This window comes from Mytilus trossulus, chromosome 5 (assembly GCF_036588685.1).
Source record: "Mytilus trossulus isolate FHL-02 chromosome 5, PNRI_Mtr1.1.1.hap1, whole genome shotgun sequence".
NCBI lineage: Eukaryota > Metazoa > Mollusca > Bivalvia > Mytilida > Mytilidae > Mytilus > Mytilus trossulus.
In genome coordinates, this window is record NC_086377.1 from 36979877 (window position 1) to 36999628 (window position 19752).

The window sequence follows — 19752 nt, forward strand, 5'->3', positions numbered from 1 at the left end:
TAAATTATAATTGAAAATATTACACTGTAGAATATTTAAACATTATAGTAAATATAATTGACTACAAACTTCTTGATGTGGTCATAGACATTACTAATGTGACCGTGTTGAAAATGCTTATGAGATATCAACATCTCTAGCATGTGACAGTATTGTAACATTACAACATACGATAAACTGTAAAAACAACTGACTTGGCCCAAACATTCAAAATAACCATATGACAAAATCAAAATGACAAAAAACACATAGTATTAATCAATGAAAAGATTCAGTTACTGAAGCCTATTTCAAGGCAGAATTCAGTTTAACATTATATTTCAACTAAAAATAGACCATTTTAACCAGAGCACCCAGTACATGTTTACCAACACCGAAATTGAAAGGAGGCGACACATTTGTTACAAATCATTAAGAAAACGTGACCTTGCATAAGAAGATTTGTTTATAAGTTCCCCTATGGTCAATAAGCTTCTTAATAATACGTTCCTAGCATTCATATGTTTGGACTTGACCTTTACTGATAAAGAGGAATACAGAAAATTGCACCGAAATCATATACTAGCACTGAGTCAATATCATTTCTTGAACTGTTCCCGATCGCATTATGAGCACAGTAGTAAGAATAATTAAAGTTGGCCTGAGATAAAATTTTAAAATTTGGTGTTTTTGTCTTTTGAATGTGCATAACTGAAGTGACTTAATAGTACGGAATGAACGACAATCATTAAGTCAGAAAATTGACTAGAAAACTGAACATGAATAAATAAATTATTTTTCTGTTAAGACGTAAGATACATTTACTAGTGCAAAGTGATGTTTCGTGGTCTCCAATCTTCTAATATATACATAGACCTTTTATGTGAAGCATATTTGGGTTTTAGACTCCATGACGAATTTCGGTCTGTATATCATTTTTTATCCTGCCAAAAACACCGTTTCAATGTCCCATTGTCTTATTACAATGAAAAGTAAAATAACAAAATTACTGATACGAAGGAAAATTCTAAAGGAAAATCCTTTCTCAAAAAATCAAAATCAAAAGCTTTAATACATCAAACGAATGGAAAACAACTGTCATTATCCTGACTTGGTTCACACTTATCCAGAGCTAGAAAGTTGTGGACATGTAGGAATGTGTTTCAGCAGTTTTTTTTTTTATATCTGTCATCTATCTGCACCTTATTACCATTGTTTTAAAATGATAAAATATTTATAATTTATTGTGATATCAGCAATACCTGATTTCCACTACTGTTGCGACTGTTCAGAGTAGATAAAATAGTTACTGGATATTCCATGATTGCGTTTTAAGGTAAATTTTACGATAACCACCATAACTCATCATGCAACAAGTACAAATTATAATCAAAGATATTATGTAGAGCACATGTTATGTTCATTTTGATGTTAAGAATTGAGTCATATATATATTCATATTAACAGAAGTATAGTTTTAAGATGATGAGGTGTGCTTAAACATCAGACTCGTTCTTTTTCATCTGACGCCTTTTCCTGAAAAAAAGTCAATAAAAAATGTAAATACAAGTAAGAAATAGTAAGTTCAATTTGAAGAAAAGATTTTTCAAAATTTGTGTTATAAACAAACATTGTATTTTAGCACCGAAAAAAACCTTCACGAACGGGTGTTCGCAGACAACAAACTATAAGTTCAAACATATCATGACCTTACTTTATTCAATTCTAAATTACTGAAATCCTTTTAAGAAAGATTTTAATATAACTGAATCGGGACAAACTACAGTTGGCGAAACACCTATTATTTTGTACAATTTTTTTTTTAAATCGTTTCTACACAAACACCTATCAATATGCGTACATGCTACTGAAATAAACTAAAAGGAAACAACAGATTGGTATACTAGTAATTTTATCAATTTCTGAATATGCTGGTTGACTGTTTTGACTAAACGTGATACATCCCGCATAGCCAAACTGACGCCCACTTTGGCTAGCGTTTAACTACCGGTGCGAAGAAGAACAAAGTGACCATATTTCTATTCCCAAGTCACTGTATAGTAACAACCATGGAAGATTTGTAGACACTATGCGTTAACATTGCGGAAATTACGATAAAAGGCAATATGTGATTGGCTTAAATTAAAACTTGATATCCCACACAACATAGTTTTTTTTCTCCAATAAATACATTATTAAATCAATATTACTGTAAAAAAATTCGAACACAAACAACAATGCAACAAGCATTGAAATCTATTAACGACCTCGAAACATGTAAAACATGGAAATTATTTGATTAAATATGTTACTTCCATGCGGCTATAAATTAGGTTTATATTATCCAGGATGTTATATTACATGATATTAAATAACATGTATATAACTTTAACCTATAATGGTTTAATTTTTAAATTGTTATTTGGATGTAGAGTTGTCTCATTGGCACTCACACCACATCTTCCTATATCTATATATAGTTTTTCATCTTCAGTTTTTTTTTTATTCGTGGTGAGTCTTTTGACGAACAAATGTTTATAACTTTGCAGTAAAAGCAATCTTTATCAACCCCTTGCAAACTCTTCTTTTGTTTGTTTTCGAATGTGTTGTGTGTTAATTTTTATATTTTGCTGCGTATATTGTCGAAAGCCCCCCCCCCCCCCCCCCCGCCAAAAAAAAAACCAAAACTAAACCAAACAGACCTGGCAAGTTCAAAAATAAAATCACAAAAAGGGATCAGTATAATTTTAAACACAATTTAATTTAGAGCAAACTACATTATCGTTGTTTGATGGCTTAATTTTCATTTTTGAGGATAAATGATAAGTTTTGATGTTATATATCTTGTTTTAATTGATATCCACATTGAAGTTACAGAAATTAGAACGAAAAAAACAAAAAAAGCAAAAAAAAAACCATATTATACTTCACGAATTATTTTATAAGTTTAATCATTAACTATTTATTTAGAACGAAATTCAGTGTGGCTGTCATACAAGTGAGAGGGTTATATATCTCTATAAAACTAGGTTTTATCCACCATTTTCTACATAATATGATGTCGATAATAAGTTTGGTTTATGACAGTTGTTTTATTTGTTAGATGTGTGTTAACCTTTGGCGTGAAAATGTACTTATTCATCTATTTGACGTGGCTCTGTTATTATACATCCCGTCATTGTGATAGTGTTATATTAAATTTTGTATATTCTTGTCTTCATTTTTGCTAATATGCTATGTCTATATGTTTTTTTGTGTTACATTGTTAGATAAAACGTGACTTGGTACTCATAAATCCCGTCAGTGTGCCATGGTTAATATGTGATTATATCATGTATATAGTGATTATGATAAATGCACAATGTTGACAAATGTGTCCCTATTTTTGACATATATACCTATTGTTTGTTTTGTTCACACATCATTGTCAATAAAATGAAGTCATACAAGTGAGAAGTTAAGCTAGCTATAAACCCAGGTCTAATCCACCATTATCTACATAGGAAAATGCCCGTATCAAGTCAGGAATATGACCTTTGTTTATTCGTTTGATGTCTTGGAGATTTTGTTTTTGCATTTGACTAGGAACCTTCCTTTTTTAATTTTCCTCAGAGTTCAGTATTTTTGTTATTTTACTTTTTATCTAATTACATACCAAACACCGAAACTGATTAGTATAAGCGTAGCAATGATCAAAATAACCACAAGGACAGTTGTACTTGTTTTCCATCCGTTTGTTCCTGTATAATATGAAATTATTAAAATGTTGTTTGTCATATTCCAGTTGTTTTATTTTTTACATTTTATTGTTTATCATAAATTAATCATTCATAACAATATGATTTTAAATTCTTTTTGTTAATTTGTTAAATCAATAGCGTTAAACATTGATCTTTTGAATATGAAATTATCATCAAGCTCAATTTAAGTTTTTGTATCATATTTATATTTTATATTAAGTATAAAATTTAAAACCAATCAAGCGGGATTGAGTCCCGCATAATACACTTGTAAGACTCTTCCAATTATTTAAAATGACAATAGCATACTCTTAATAGAGATCGATTGTTCATTATACTTTATGATAATGGTCACCAACTTTGAGTTTTTTCTGTCTATAATTTTGTTGAAATACAACTCGACCATAGGAAAGATGGGTGTTTTTCTCGATTGATATTATGTATATGCTACTTTGTTGTTTTTTTTTCTGTTTTTCGCCTTGTACGTTTTTTTCTTCAGAAAGGATGGTGTGTATATTGCACAATATATAAACCCACATATCAATTCAGGCATTAGATTGTTTACCTGTTGGTTTGTCAATTTCTGGATCTGAAGATATAAGGCAAAACAAATCTAAATATTATGGAATAACAACGAAACTTTTCAAATATTTATTTATTCTCAGCAAGCCAAAAAAATACAATTTTCGCTAACATGCAAATTAAGTTACGTTTCGAAATAATAGCCAGCAAGTCAATTGGAAGGCTTAAACACAATATCAACCAACATTTAATTATAGTTATTTTGACCCGCAGTTGTTTCCGAATAAAGTTCAGTGCCAAATACGACATTATCTCATTTAAAAATAATATGTTAAAAAATTGCACATTCGAATCAAAATGAAAACACAGTTTTCAAATCACACAACAGTAGTATACTGTTTAATATATTCATTGTGTTCAATGCTCTCCCAAGATAATGAGTTTGGCTTTATGACTGATCTTTCGATTGCCACTGTTTAGATTGGTATAGATAAAACGAACGAATTGATTAAAATTATAATCAGTGTATCATTATTAAGTTTTTTCGGAAGGATGTTTTTGCTCTCAATAAATATTTTGGAACATTTTTCTACTGTGGTAAATCTTAATTTTGGAAAATGTGAACTTTAGCTAAAAATCAAATACGCTTTATTTCCCAAAGAAGAACAACCATGTTGTCTGCTCTATTGTCGGTTGTTGTCGCTTGAAACATTCCCCATTTCCTTTCTCAATTTTATATTTCTTGTTTTACAACTACATGTATATTACTACTTATGCAAACACAGTTACTTTAAAATTAGACAAAAGATTTTGATAAAATTTGTTATGATATGAACTAGTAAACAATTGCGACATTAATTTAATATTTATCTTTTAAAAGTTATGTATATCACCAATATACATGTACTTTTGTTTTAATACCCCAAAATCCAATTATCTTTCAAACTGCTCTATCAAAATTGTGATATTATTAGAGATTTTTAATCAGATATAGTTTCGTTATGTGTCTATGCAACACCTTGAGACGGTAAAAAGGTAATTGTTGTTTGTTTGATATTAATGTTTTTTTCATTCTCGTAACATTGTTCTCTTTTGATTGCTTTCATCGTTTAATATTTTCAAGATTTGGAAAGCGTTCTCTACGATAAGGATTTTGTCATTTTTGAAGGTAGTACGGTAACCTATAAACCAGGGTTTCCGCAATTTGCGAAAAAATAATAATTGTGGCGATTAAAATTCGTCATTGGCGAAAGAATTTGGCGAAAGAAATATATAACGATTTATTTTCAACCATCTTGTTTGTTTACTTTTTTCGGGTTTCTCTGACTTTACCGATCAGACAATACTCGGAATTCACCTTGAACTCGTTAAGATTTCGACAGAAAATCAATAATCAGCTGATTGCATTTATAGCTATCGACATCAAAGGACTAATTAATAAAGGTGTTGATTGTATGATATGACAAAATGATATGGTTAAATGGCTTCTGTCACATGTCTCAAAAGGGATTTATTTACCGCTTTGCGACGCACGTGTTTGAAGCAAAATTTACGCTTCCTCTCCTTCTTTTGAAAAGAAAATTATTGTTAGGACGAAAAATTTTCAAAAGCTAGAAAGGTCTCTGATTTTAAACTTTATCATTTAACTTTCATATAGATCATTGATTTGAGTGGGTACTTCAAAGTCGTTTCAGTAACACAGGTGTTTCAAGCATATAGTTTTACTTATTTACGATGGTCTAGAAAAGAAAACTGTCGTTATGAAGAAATCTATTTAAAGGTTAGCATGAGAGTAACCCTTCAATGTAATGACTACACCTTACACGAGGGATCAATTATAGTAATGAGACTTCGTTTTGTTGTAAAAAAACACTTCTTATTTTTGTGGGGGGGGGGGGTGCTGGAAAAAAGGAAAATTTTAAAGGAAAAATATATTTGGCGAAAAAAATAATAAAGTGGCGAAAAATATATTGTTTTGGCGAAAGAGGTGGCGAAAAAAATAATTGACCCAGGGAAACCCTGCTATAAACAATGGTCTGTGGTTTTAATGGATAATTCAACTTTAAGCAATAATTCTTAATCTCTTTTTTCAAAAATATAATAACATATATAATGTCTATAAGTTATGTTATTTTACTCACTTAAGCCGTTTATGACAAACGCTGTTGTTGGTTTCAATGTGGCACAGCCCTCGCTTGACATTACACAACCTAGTTCTGTATGTTTGTCGTCAACCGACACATTATACTGTAAAACCGAAAATCTTTCAAACTGACACTCAAAAGGCTTAGGATCCGTTACTGATATCATTAAACTATCATTGCCAATATATTCCATGTAGTTAATGTCATGCGACGTCTTCCAACACCATATCGGTAAACCAGGAGGATTACCAACTTTACCACCACATTTTAATACGATAGTTTTCCCTATTGTGTAAGTGTTAATTGATGATGTGCTAGTAATTTCTTCCACAGTGAAATTTTCAGAACTTGGAACTGGAATTATAAAACAAATCATCATCTTTACTTTTGATTTAGAAACTGATAGTTTTTCTTTCATAAATCGAGTTTTAAAAATATGTATTTTTGATACATATATACCATGACTGTCACATATTCGGACTTTATGGGTTTTTTCTCAACGATGTTAATGTCTACATTTAGTTAAAACAAGCCTTAACATAGATACCAGGAGTCAGTTTCACAAAAAAAACTTACGACTAAGATTGACCGTAAGTCATGAACATTTTATTATACTTACGATCAATCTTGGCTTTTTGTGAAACCGACTCCTTGCTAATAACATAGGACGCCAGATACCCGTATTGTCAACATACGACTCATCAGTGAAACTCGAAACAAGATAGGGCGAAGGCCAAATCAAATACGAACTTGGAGAATCAAAATCAAAGTTTAAAGCAAAAACATCGAATATGAAATAATCTAAATAAAAAGTAAACATATATTTCAAATGTACTTAAAGTATACAAACTCTTAAATTCTTATCATAAGAACTGAAAAAGATCATTTCTAACAGACCACTATATTCTAATGAAGAAAAGACAATGATGTTCCGTATTTTTGTGATTTTACTTTTTTTCCAATGTATTACTTCATCATTTCACTATGATCAGTTAATTTAGGAATGGTTACCTACGGGATATAACGGTATCCGGTTCATACCATTTCGCGTTTTCGCCTTTCATATTATATAGGGCAATATATAAACAGCTACGCCATGAGCGCATGATACGCCCGACGTCTTGTGTGGAAGTTTTATGCAATAATCATAAATAGTTTCTGAGAAAGTTTTATGCAAAAACCATATATTGTTTTTGATACACGGCGGAACATGTGAAACCACCAACCCTGTTTTTTTTTTTTACAAAAAACTAAATATCACTAAAATAAAACTTTGAATCATCACCAAAAAGTCTACATATCTTTAGATTAATATAACAAAGAAGTGTGTAAAGTTGTAAGCAATAATCATAAATTGTTTTTGAGATACGGCACAACATGTAAAAAAAAACCTCCCCCTTTTTTTTTACAAAATACTCAATAACTCAAAAATGAAATTTTGAATCATCACCAAAAAGTATACAGATCTTTAGATTAATATAACAAAGACATTGTGTAAAGTTTTAAGCAATAATAAGAAATCGTTTTTGAGATATGGTGCGACATGTAAAAAAAACCCTCCCCCTTTTTTTACAAAATACTCAATAACTCAAAAAATAAAATTTTGAATCATCATCAAAAAGTATACAGATATTAAGATTAATAAAACTAAGAAGTGTTTAAAGTTTTAAGCCATAATCAAGAATCGTTTTTGAGATACGGTGCGACATGTCAAAAAAACACACCCCTGTTTTAGTTACAAAGTGCCGTAACTCAAAAAGTTTTAATCTTATTTTCACCAAAAAGTATACAGATCATTTGACCATCATAAGAAACAACTATGTTGAATGAATGAATGAATACTTTATTTGCAAGAAGCATATACATGCTATGGCAAACGAAAATATATACAATATATGACAAAAATATATGTTAAGTTTCATGAAATTTGGATAAGTCGTTCTCAAGTTACGGTGCGACATGTTTACGCCGGACAGACAATCGGACGGACACTAGACATTTGTATACCATAATACGTCCCGTCCAAATTATGACGGACGTATTAAAACACGAAGTCGAAAAAGTGAAGTCGAAAACGCGAAATCGGTTTCGACTTCGCATTTTCGCCCTATAAAAAATGAAAGGCGAAAACGCGAAAGGACATTAACCGGCCACCATAGGATATCGATTTTGACTTTAAAGTATTGTTAATGTCATTTGAAACATCACATTACCTGTTATATTAAGACTCAAAGTACTTTTCCCGTTTTTATCGCCAATAGAAATCACTTCGCATACATACGATCCTGCATCGGAACATCTAACATTAAGTTTCGGTATTTGAAGACTAATATTTGCGCTCGAAGCTGGGTAAACACTTGCTGATAAAACCACTGCTCGCGATTTGTAGTTCATGTCATACCACTTCAGTTTCGTGCCCTCCGAAAAACTAAGTTCCGCTGCAATAATTCTTGATAAGCCATTGCTTCCTAATTTCGAAAGAACTATTTCTGCAATAGTGTCATTTGTTTCAAAATTCCAGGTCAAACAATCTATTTTAATATCATCCTTGTTGAGCGCAACGGGTGTACTTATTTTTGTTTCTATATACTGTGCACTTGCTGAAACGATAAATAGACTATAAAATAACCATCAAGATAAACTTGTGTAGTCGGCAAAACACAAAGCCCAGTATGTTATCTTTTTTATTTTCGACAAAAAACATATTATTTTGTTAAAAATCACGAACAAAGTAAACACTTTCGATACTACCAACACTTGTGTCTGCAAAACGTTTTAAATAATGAGCTTACAATTCTATCAAGAAATTTGTCCTTCTATTTACTGCGTTTAAATAGTTAAAAAAAGTACCAGGATTATAATTTAGTACGACAGACGCGCGTTTCGTCTACAACCATACTTTTACAATTTGATATTGTTTTCAGATTTTGATGAAACATGTGAAATATGTAAAATCGCCACGTTACTAATATGTGCATAACCTAGAGTTTTCTGTTATAAATACTCTTAATATATAATTTAAATATTTTGCAATGAATGAACAAGGCTAGGTCAAAACTTACACATTATACTCAGCGAACGTTGACTAACACTAAACTTGTTTCCAAAAAGTACTAGTTCACAACGATACGTTGATGCATCCCTGCATTTAACATTATAAGACGGAATCTCTATCTTTAGTGTGGCATTTGTCTTTGGATTAATAATAGATGTCACCAGATTAGCCCTATATTGAAGATCCGGATCATACCACTTGGTTATTGATCTTTGTAAAATATTATCATGTCGAGCCTCAAGTATCAAAGTCAAACTTTTACCGGCTACCTTATACAATGACACGCCTGATATTATATCTCTCATGAGAAGTGGCTTTGATATGCAAGATATTGATAAACTTTGCTTTTTATACAAAAGATGTTGAGGAACTTGGATGTCTACCAAGTCTACGATTTCTGAAAAAAAAATGACAAACTATAAGTCTAACACTATGCATATACATGTATTTGCAACTTGTTAACATACCTTTTAAGTGATAAATTCCCTAAAAAATCAGCACATTATCCAAAGTGAACGTTTACCTTACTATGCTTAACGATTGTGAATATATTTCCACTCAAAAAGTTTATTCGAAAATGTGTCAGAAGAACTCGTGCAAAACTTTGTAAGGGTATGTGGTGAATGTTAATATGGTAGGTGTGTGTTTCTCGTTTTTTGTTGTTGTCATTTTTCAAGGCATTGCAGGTTTATTTTCAAATAATGACTTATTATCCTTCTCTTAATTTTCATCTTTAAGTTATTTTCTTAAAAGTTACTTTTAGATTTTTTTGTTGTTGAATATTTGTAGATTGTTATTCATAGGAATAAATATGTTGCTATAGTTGCATCACTCATATAAAAAATGGAAAACAAATGAGAGAAATGACAATTTAAAAACATTGAATGAAATGTCAATATAAAATTATAGTTTAAAAAAAAATAAAAGTTATCTCAATTTGAACATTGTTGAAATTAAAAACATATGAATGAAATGTAGAATTAAAAAGATTTGACTGAAATGTCAATATATTTTTTTAACAATTCTATCTGAATCATACTCACCATTCCCTATGATAATTGAGCTTTCTTTAGGATATAAATTACTACAATGAGCTGTAGTTGCTAAATCACATGCAATTATTGTTTTCGTGTCGTCCTTTGTCACATTGTATTCTAATGTAGATTCTCTGTAGTATTGGCAACCGTCATACGACATGCCAGTCGTGTTAATAGTATTCACATGTTCAGAAAAGTCTTCATCAGTTTGCTTCTTTATACACCATCGAAGACACGCCGGTGCTGTAAATGTTGCATGACAAGCTAATTCGACAGTATCGCCATGGTCGTATATAGATTTATGAGGAACGGTTACGTCCTCCAAGCTTATTTTGGATGCAGAGACTGAAAAGAAAATTATGTATTCCTTTGTAAAAAAAGTTTTGATTGTAAAATCATTCTGACAAAGTTAAAGAAAATATGGAGTAGAAAAAAATGAGTGTCCTCTTCAATACAATCCATTGACAAACAAGAGGCTCTCAAGAGCCTGAATCGCTCACCTGGTAAACAATGCCTTATTAACTAAATTAATGTTTTTTGTAAATTAAACAGAGTAACAAAGGCCATGTACTATCCTGGAAATACCCTTTAAAGCCTCTTAGGAACCTCTGGAAAGAAATGGGCATGAGTTCGACCTACATTTGATTAAGATACAGTCTAGGTCAATCTGATGATTCACAATACAAACAGATGAGTGTGGATAGTAATATGCATTACGAGAGTTTTGAATAAAACTGTGAGTCATCTCACTAAGGATACCCCCATTTCATTATGGCATATTTACTACACTACATTCAAGCTTTATACATCTCTGAATTTGGATTGTGATTAACTATTTAACACAGAATGAATGTGTCACCACTATTTCGACGTTAAATAAAAGGAATACACATACATTTACATATAGCTATATTAAATTGACAGAACATTTAAAGTTATTCCTATATACTCTCCACCCCCGAATCTTTGTTTTTTGGGGTATAATAATGATTAGAGTTATCTGCCTTTGCATATTGTAAGTAAGTGTGTGGAAACAAAAAAACAATAACTTCATCTTTATAAAGTATGTTCAACAAGAGTGGACACAGATGAGTGTGGAAATTTTTATGCATTAAGAGAGTATTGCATAAACCCAAAACAATTGTTCATCATCACCATTAAACTCAGGATAACATGTTTACCTTCAAAGTAGCTTTAATTTCATCTTCATTTTCTTTCTATTATTCAGGAAAAAATAGCAAAAACAGCATTTTGCCCCCTATGTTCTATTTTTAGTAACGGCGGACAAGTTTTTCAACCAATCAAAAATCCAATCAAAAACTTTTTGCAGGATACCCTAAGGTACAATCTTCCCAAGTTTTATTTGATTTTGAATAGTCGTTTCAGAGAAGAAGATTTTTGAAATAATAACATACAAAATATCCAAAAATGTCAAAAAAGGGCATTAACTCATAAAACAGTGGACAGATGTTCACAAAAATCTGCACACAGGCAGGTCTCATCATGCTAAACACTTTCAACCTACCAGAATGTGCCTAAACCTGAAGGTATTTGAAATATTTGCAAAAAAATGTTGTTTGACCCCTATGTTCTATTTTCAGTAACGGCGGCCATGTTTTTTGACGGATCAAAAATCGAAGCACAAACGTTGTGCAGGATAATCGAAGGAACAATCATATTAAGTTTCATCAAAATCCATTCAGTAGTTTCAGAGGAGAAAAAAAATGTTGGAAAAATAGTTAAAGACGACGACGGACGCCAAGTGATGAGAAAAGCTTTCATTTCCTTTTAGGAAAGGTGAGCTAAAAATAAAGATGATTTTGAGTATTTTCCGGACTTCTAAGTGAAATAAAAAAAAATTCTAACACTATTAAAATATGAGTTTTGGCGCGTCCACACTTTCAATATTCCCCTAAACTAAAACTGTTATCCAGTGCAGTTTGTTTTTCAAGCATTTGATACAAAAAATAGCATTGCAAAGCACATCTTAAAAAATGGAAATAAACACATTATAGATGCCAGGATTAAAAGTTTATATTAACGCTAGACGCGCGTTTCGTATACAAAATATTCATCAGTGACGCTCGAATTCAAAAATGTTTTACAGGCCAAATAAAGAACGAAGTTAAAGAGCATTGAGGACCAACAATTCCTAAAGGTTTTGCCAAATACAGCACAGTAATCTATTAGGTAGAAATAAATCAAACTTTTGTTAACAGTTAATTTATAATTATGAACATATCAATGACAAGTCAAGTCAACACAAAAGTGCCGACTACTGAGCTGGTGAAAAAAGTATCTAAAAAGTAGCATAGAGGTAAGATTGATTGATTGATTGCTTAACGTCCAGTGGCAAATATTTCGTGCATATTCAGGACGAGAACAAGTTCACAATAAATACAATAGGTAGGTCCAGACAATATAGGACATCTGGGATGATGGTCGGGGAAATTTGGACTGCCACTGGAAAATGAGGGTATATTGGATAGGGACAGAATTTTTGCCTTGCAATAGGCCACTTACGGACCCTCAAAGAGTTGTCGAAGGGTTCTTAACGTGCAAAAAGCGTGGCACTCTCTTTAAACGAGGCATCGGATTTAACGTCCCCCTTCTGACCGGACGTGATTGCGAACTTAATACATCCCGCACAGCCAAACGGACGCCCCACTTCGGCCATCGTTTTACTGCCGGTCGGGAGAAGACCAAGTGACCATATTTCTATACCCCAGTCACCCTTGGGGAATAAAGAGGTAAGAAGATCCTACTTCACCTGTGTCACCCGTCGTGTTGTTCATGTTAGTAAAAACCCGGTTACATTATAATATGCATCAATTTTTTTAAGTATAAACTTTTACAATACGACTTGCCTACAACATTCAGTTGAGCAGAATCCTGAGCTGATCGTCCACCAGAAATTACAACTTTACATATAAATTTGGCACTGTCTTTACATGAAACTTCTGTTGCTTTCACTGTTAACATCAATGTTGAGTTAGCTGATGGCACAAGTTGTGTACCAGTCGTGTTGCCGCGGCCCTGCAGACTAGATTCGTACCAAGTAATCTTATTGGAAAACATGTAAGAATAATTAAAACATTTTATAAATCAAAAGTAAAATACATTTCAACATTATGCCTCTTTGATAGTCTAATCATCCAAATGCTAAATAAACATTGATTGATTGATTGTTGGTTGCTTTACGCCGCATTAGCACAAAAAGGCTATATCGTGGCGAGAGCTAATTCGAATATTTTTACAATTTAAAGCTTATTTTTAAAATAAGACAAAAGGTCCTTCAATATACTAAAATTCTTGACTAAAGCAAATTGAGTATATACAAATAAAAATCAACAGTAAAATAACGTGATAAAAATTAAAATCGATTTAAATATAATAACAATTTTATATTCTATAATAAATTCCAATTTCTTTTAAAAAAGCAACAATATTTGTAAATGGAACATTATTAAATAAATCATACATATTATTGACATCGAAATGCTTCTTACGAATATCAGAAAAGTCAATACAATTAATTAAAACATGTTTAATAGTATACTTGCAGTTGCAAGGAACACATTGTGGTTCATCTTCATTTTTTAAAAGATACTCGTGTGTTATTCTAGTATGACCAATACGGCATCTAGTAATAACACACTGATCTTTTCTGCACATAATATTATTAAAAGGTTTGCCTAAATTAGGTTTAATTTCATGCAATTTATTATCATCTTTTTTACTCCATTTATTTTTCAATATATTAAAAACATGTTCCCTAATATTAGATTTAAAATCAGTATATGGTATATCACAGTTCGATAGAGGGTCACCCAGGGCATTCTTTGCCTCAAGGTCTACAGCTGTGTTTCCAAGGATTCCAACACCAAATAAACATGATCAATAAATGTGTCACTGCAAGTATGTTTTGACGTGACCTGTGTACCAAACTTCAGAACACAACTACTTTTGTAGCTTCTCTAGTCACCAAAAAATAATTATGACAATTAATCTTGAGATTGGAAAATCAACAAACAGAATGTTTTTGAAAGTTAATGGTAAAAATTGCTTGCACGCCTCAACTTACTATTATCAAAGTCTACTAAAATATACAAAAATGTCCATGTACGTGTGACGGAGTAATGAAAACACAAACGGAAGCAAGAGGTTGTTAAACTGCTTCCGAAGTTGAAGACGCAAGTTAAAAAAATGTATGGGAAGTTTCCAGAGGGACATTTTATATTGTTAAGTGGAATGGGGAAAATTTAAAATAATTGAAGACTTCAATTCACCTGCCGCTATAAAATGTATATTGAGACTGATTCGTATCAGCTAATGTTAGAGTGAACCAGTTTCTTTGAAATGGTTTAAGAGAGGCTAAAGATCCAAGAGGGACATTCAAACTCATTAGTCGAAAATAAATTGACTATGGCTAAAAAAAGACCGATTGACATACAGTAGACTCCAACCTAAAACTTGTGTCCCCAGTACACGGATGCCCCATACGCACTATCATGTTCTATGTTCAGTGGACCGTGAAAATGTGTACCAAGTTTCAAATTGATTGGACTTGATCAAAAACTACCTTGACAATTTTTTTACCTGAAGCGGGACGCACGGACGGACAGCCGAACGAACGAACAGACGGACACACAGACAAGAAAACATAATGCCCATAAAAGGAGCAATAAAAAACTAAATGATATTGTGGATAATCTTCAATTGAAGAAATGCCTACTGGTATTTATGTTATTAGTTTAATATTAATGTATTCGTATAAAAACTAATTAAAATGTTGCTGTTTACAAGCAAGCAAACATTTGTCGACTAGCATATACACCGATACCTAGTATTGACATAAACTGCAAATAAGGTAAAGACAGATGGTAATGTTTGTTTTTTCTCCACTTTAATCATAAGTCATTTGAAATACCAGACACTCACACATAACATAAGTAAAAATATATGCCAAATGGATGAATATTCCTTAAGTGCTTAGTGAAAAGTCCGTTTTGGAAGTAACTTGGTTCACGTCTGAAGTTGTTTGTATGGAATAGAACTATTAAAACCGTCTTCTACAAATCTTTGTAATTATGATATCAAATCGTGAAATATGTTATAAGCTTTAGCGTTATAGTTGTATAACCTCTTGCAGATTTCTTATCGACAACATAATTATAAATATTTTGATTGCCCTTTTTGCAAAAACCGTCATGTAGGCCTTCAATTATGTTTACATATAGATACTAGTATCCATATTAGAGTTATCAACATTTTGATTATGACTATCTAAATAAAACTGAAAGAACAAACGTATTACATTTCTAAATCAAACCAAGTCTATTGTGCGTACATACTAGTACTATATACTACATATCAGAAGCATACTATCAAACAATTACAATATGAATGCAAAGAATTCATACATATGCAATATAAATTAAAAAACCTTAGTGAGCACGCTCACATACCCAACGTCCCCACATTGTCATTGGAGAAATCGAATAAGTGTAAGAAAAATAATGTATAAGAAAAAAAATCGAATAATAATATCCTGTCAATATGCACCTCTTCATAGTATGTCCTTATAATCTACAAAATTTATTGTATAGTTTCAGATGAGTTGAGATGACAAACTGTTGAAGAAGTACCTTAAAGCAAATATGTTCAAATATAAGAAAGTTTTATCATATTTTGACGCTTTTTTGTGTAAAATTTAGCATGCTGTCAAAATTGTATTTTTGTGATTTTTCTCAGTTTTAAGAACAAAATGCATATTATTTTAACTTTTTTGTTATAAATGATTGAAAAAATACATATTGAATTGCAAAATTTGAAAACTCGATTACTTAAAAAAAACATTCATTGTAAATACACATTTTTTTCACAGAGTTATGTTTGATTATAATATTTAAAAAAAATCATTGGTATTTTCCACTTGTACCACATGTTTTGGAAATAATTAAAGAAACGAGATTTCAATGAGCCCGAAAAGTCATAAGAATACATCCTTAAAGGCATTTATTTGAAAATTTAAATTGTCGTTAATTACCCCACATAATGATATTTTATTTGATGTAAAAAAGCTGTATTAAAATATTGAAAGTGGAATGCAATTATGTTGTATTTTAAAAGATATTGATTTGTATTGTCGATACTTTCTCACTTGCAGCTAACATTATCTACTTTCATTTTCACAATTAGGTAATGTGTACCATTCCTACCATTTGATGTGTCAACTTATTCCTTAAACAAAACTTATTAAAATTTCATATACTTTAAGAAAGTGCCTACATAACCAAGAATTATCGATACTTGAAATGTATAAAGAATTAATTATAAACATTTAGAGAGATTATTTGAGCCTTGATTACGTTCCAATATTCAAAGGTTTTAAGAGAGAAACTATCCCTTTCTTCATGATAAGTACTAGGTAACGCTCAAACTTAATAATGAAGAAATGGACATTCGTTATCTGAAATATACTTAGATGACGCGACATTTTCTGGGAGTTCAATTAACAAATTGTACAGCAATTTTCATCGAAGTGTTATGACCCCTAAAAACCTGTTTACAATTACACCACAAACAACGCTGAGTACGGTAAAATTTTCTTCATATCGGTTTTAATTTTGTGTCCAATGAACATATAAAAATTACTGTTGTTTGTATTTATAGTACAAACTTGTCCCGCAATTTTTGTTTATAAACTATAAAAACACTTCTATAATTAACAAAAATCGATTGGGCATCTTTAATCATGTTTATGTATATAATGTTAACAAAGTGAAAAAACTACTTTAAACATTATCAAGTCATTAATCTGTAAGTACCTTTTGAAATGTAGGAGGATTCGACCTGTCGGCTGATATTTGCAATATGTCAGAGGTCAAATCTCCTACTTGTTTACTTAACAGATAACTGTAAATGACATCCTCATTCGTTAGTTCATTTGGTAAACACTGGATAATGAGAGGTTCTTGATGATAAATAACTGTATTTGTCAACTGTATCTTTACATACTTTCCATCAACTACAAAATAGGAAAATATAACGAATGTTCTTTTCCAGAAACCTGTAAGTTTGATAGTTGGTTTTATTTGGGTTATGATTATCTAAATGAAACTAAAAGAATAAAAGTTCCAAATCTCTAAACCAAAACACAAATTTCTATGTTTTGATTTTGGTTTGTATTGGAAGTTATCTTTTCTGGTCATACGGACGACTAATCGACTAGTATTGTGCTACTGTTTATTTCTTAGATTAATTTCACTGCATTAGAAAAAAATGTCAATCAAAAATAGGCTATTCAAAAAGTATAAACATGTATGTTTTAAACGGTTCGTGTAAATGATTTGTCGTATACCCCTAAAAAGCTAACAAATACAAATTATACAAGCAATGGGACAAGGATACGAGAGCAATTTTCTTAGTACACAAATCGATTTTCCTAAGTTCAAAATCAAGTTACAAAATTATATAAACTGGCTGATAGGAAGACCATTATGCATATAAACAAATACATATTATAAATATATTTATCTAAGAAAAGATCAAAATAAGATGATAAATGTGCGATTATAACATAAAAATTAGATCTTGGTTAAAAAACAGTGTTTACAATTAAGTTGGAACTGTTGTAAACATACCGATTGAGTTTGAAATGATGATTGAAACATTTTATCAGTCCTTTAAAGGAGCGAACAATATATATTTGACAGTATATACGACATTATGAGTATATCATGCCACGTTGAACATTGTAACTGCCCCCGTTTATGTTTGTGATGTAAACAGTGGATAATCTTTATGAACAGTGATCAGTTGTTATTTTTCTTATTATTTAACGTTTGTTAATGAAATCATTAACAACACATTTGCTGAAACCGTTAAAGAATTATTTTCATGGTAGTCAAGATAATGTACAATGTTTCTGACCATCAGTCTACTTTTCAAGAGGATCTGCTTACTCTTACTGAGACCACCCCTAGTTTTTGCTGGGGTTCGTGTTGTTTATTCTTTAGTTTTCTATGTTGTGTTATGTGTACTATTGTTTGTCTGTTCGCCCTTTCCATTTTTAGCCAAGGCGTTGTCAGTTTATTGTCGATTTATGAGTTTGACCGTTCCTCGGGTATCTTTCGTTCATTATAATCCTGGTACCTTTGATAACTATTTTAAAAGAATTGCAAAAGCTACCAGAGACACATATAATATCATAAAGGAACTGCCATGTAACTTCAAGCTAGGGGATATGCCTTATTTAAAAAAAAAGATATTCTGATTCCCAAAATAATTGGAAAAAAACATGCGAAGGAAAAACAAATAGGTGTATCCAGTTTATCCCTATACCTTTTGGGTTTAATTTTGAACAACATATTTTTATTGATGGCGTTTAATTTCTTAATAAAATTTGCGTCTAGTTGACTCAAAACATGAAGTTCCCTAGTCGAAAATAAACTTAATAATGCCGCGGAAAATAAATGTCCACTTATTTGTTAAAGCTGAATAATTTCTTTCGGTTAGCTAAACCCAGAATTTGCAATGCGACATAGTCATCATAGTTTTTGTTTGGTAACTATTTAGAAACAAGTAAAACAAAAAGAAGAAAATTACACCTTCAGTTTAGACATACTATTGTTGATGACCAATACTTTATTTACTCTAAGTATATTTATTGTACTTCATGTTTGAAAACACGCATATATAATTGCATGTACTTACGACGAAACATTTCTACAGAAAACAATAAAATACACATGAAAAACCTCATGATGTTAATGTCCGTTGTGTGTTTTCTGAAAACCATAGATAGTTATAAATAGGATATCGGTGATCAAAGATTATATTTTTATGCAATGGTTTAAAATTGATTTTGTGAGATATGGTATCACAACTAACAAATATTTTCAGTTGTTGGTAAATATTAAATATTTCGATAACTGTAATAAAATAAATAAAGATTTGTTATCTATACAAATAAAGGCAATATACAAATGTTTCTTTTATTACGTACCAAAAAAAATAAATAACGGCAAAGCATCAGGTAATACACGAGGTTATTTGGTAGGTCAAATGCAAGTCTACAGTTAAATTAAAGGTTTTTATTTTTCAAAGCTGCATTAACACATAAGCAAATGAAACTTTAAAAAACAGACACTATCGTGCAGTCATTCCGATAGACCTATGAAAATAATAAATCTCGTCAGTTTACAAAACAAAAAATGTAGTTTTCGTTGATGCCATAACATTTGCCCTAGAGATACTTGATACTTTTATAA

General features: G+C 31.1%; 1 protein-coding gene across 1 annotated transcript; it reads right to left on the reverse strand.

Annotated features, from left to right (window-relative positions):
• Nucleotides 1-1363: 1363 nt before the first annotated feature.
• Nucleotides 1364-19269, reverse strand: LOC134717904 (uncharacterized). The gene is made up of 10 exons (XM_063580402.1): nucleotides 19196-19269; nucleotides 17308-17507; nucleotides 13345-13540; nucleotides 10484-10822; nucleotides 9448-9837; nucleotides 8599-8985; nucleotides 6383-6739; nucleotides 4285-4308; nucleotides 3635-3719; nucleotides 1364-1515 (listed from the first exon to the last, which is right to left on the reverse strand). Exons 1-10 carry the CDS (start codon nucleotides 19242-19244, stop codon nucleotides 1476-1478), a joined length of 2067 nt encoding a protein of 688 aa, XP_063436472.1. The 5' UTR covers nucleotides 19245-19269; the 3' UTR covers nucleotides 1364-1475.
• Between the last annotated feature and the right edge of the window lie 483 nt (nucleotides 19270-19752).

What these genes read in the sequence shown, in the direction of transcription:
- LOC134717904 (XM_063580402.1), bottom strand. Translation starts at nt 19,244, where the DNA reads ATGAGGTTTTTCATGTGTATTTTATTGTTTTCTGTAGAAATGTTTCGT. An exon ending in TTTGAGTCTTAATATAACAG is followed by an intron (nt 6,740 to 8,598) that starts GTAATGTGATGT and finishes TTATAATTCCAG; the next exon opens with TTCCAAGTTCTGAAAATTTC. An exon ending in AGAAATTGACAAACCAACAG is followed by an intron (nt 3,720 to 4,284) that starts GTAAACAATCTA and finishes CATATTATACAG; the next exon opens with GAACAAACGGATGGAAAACA.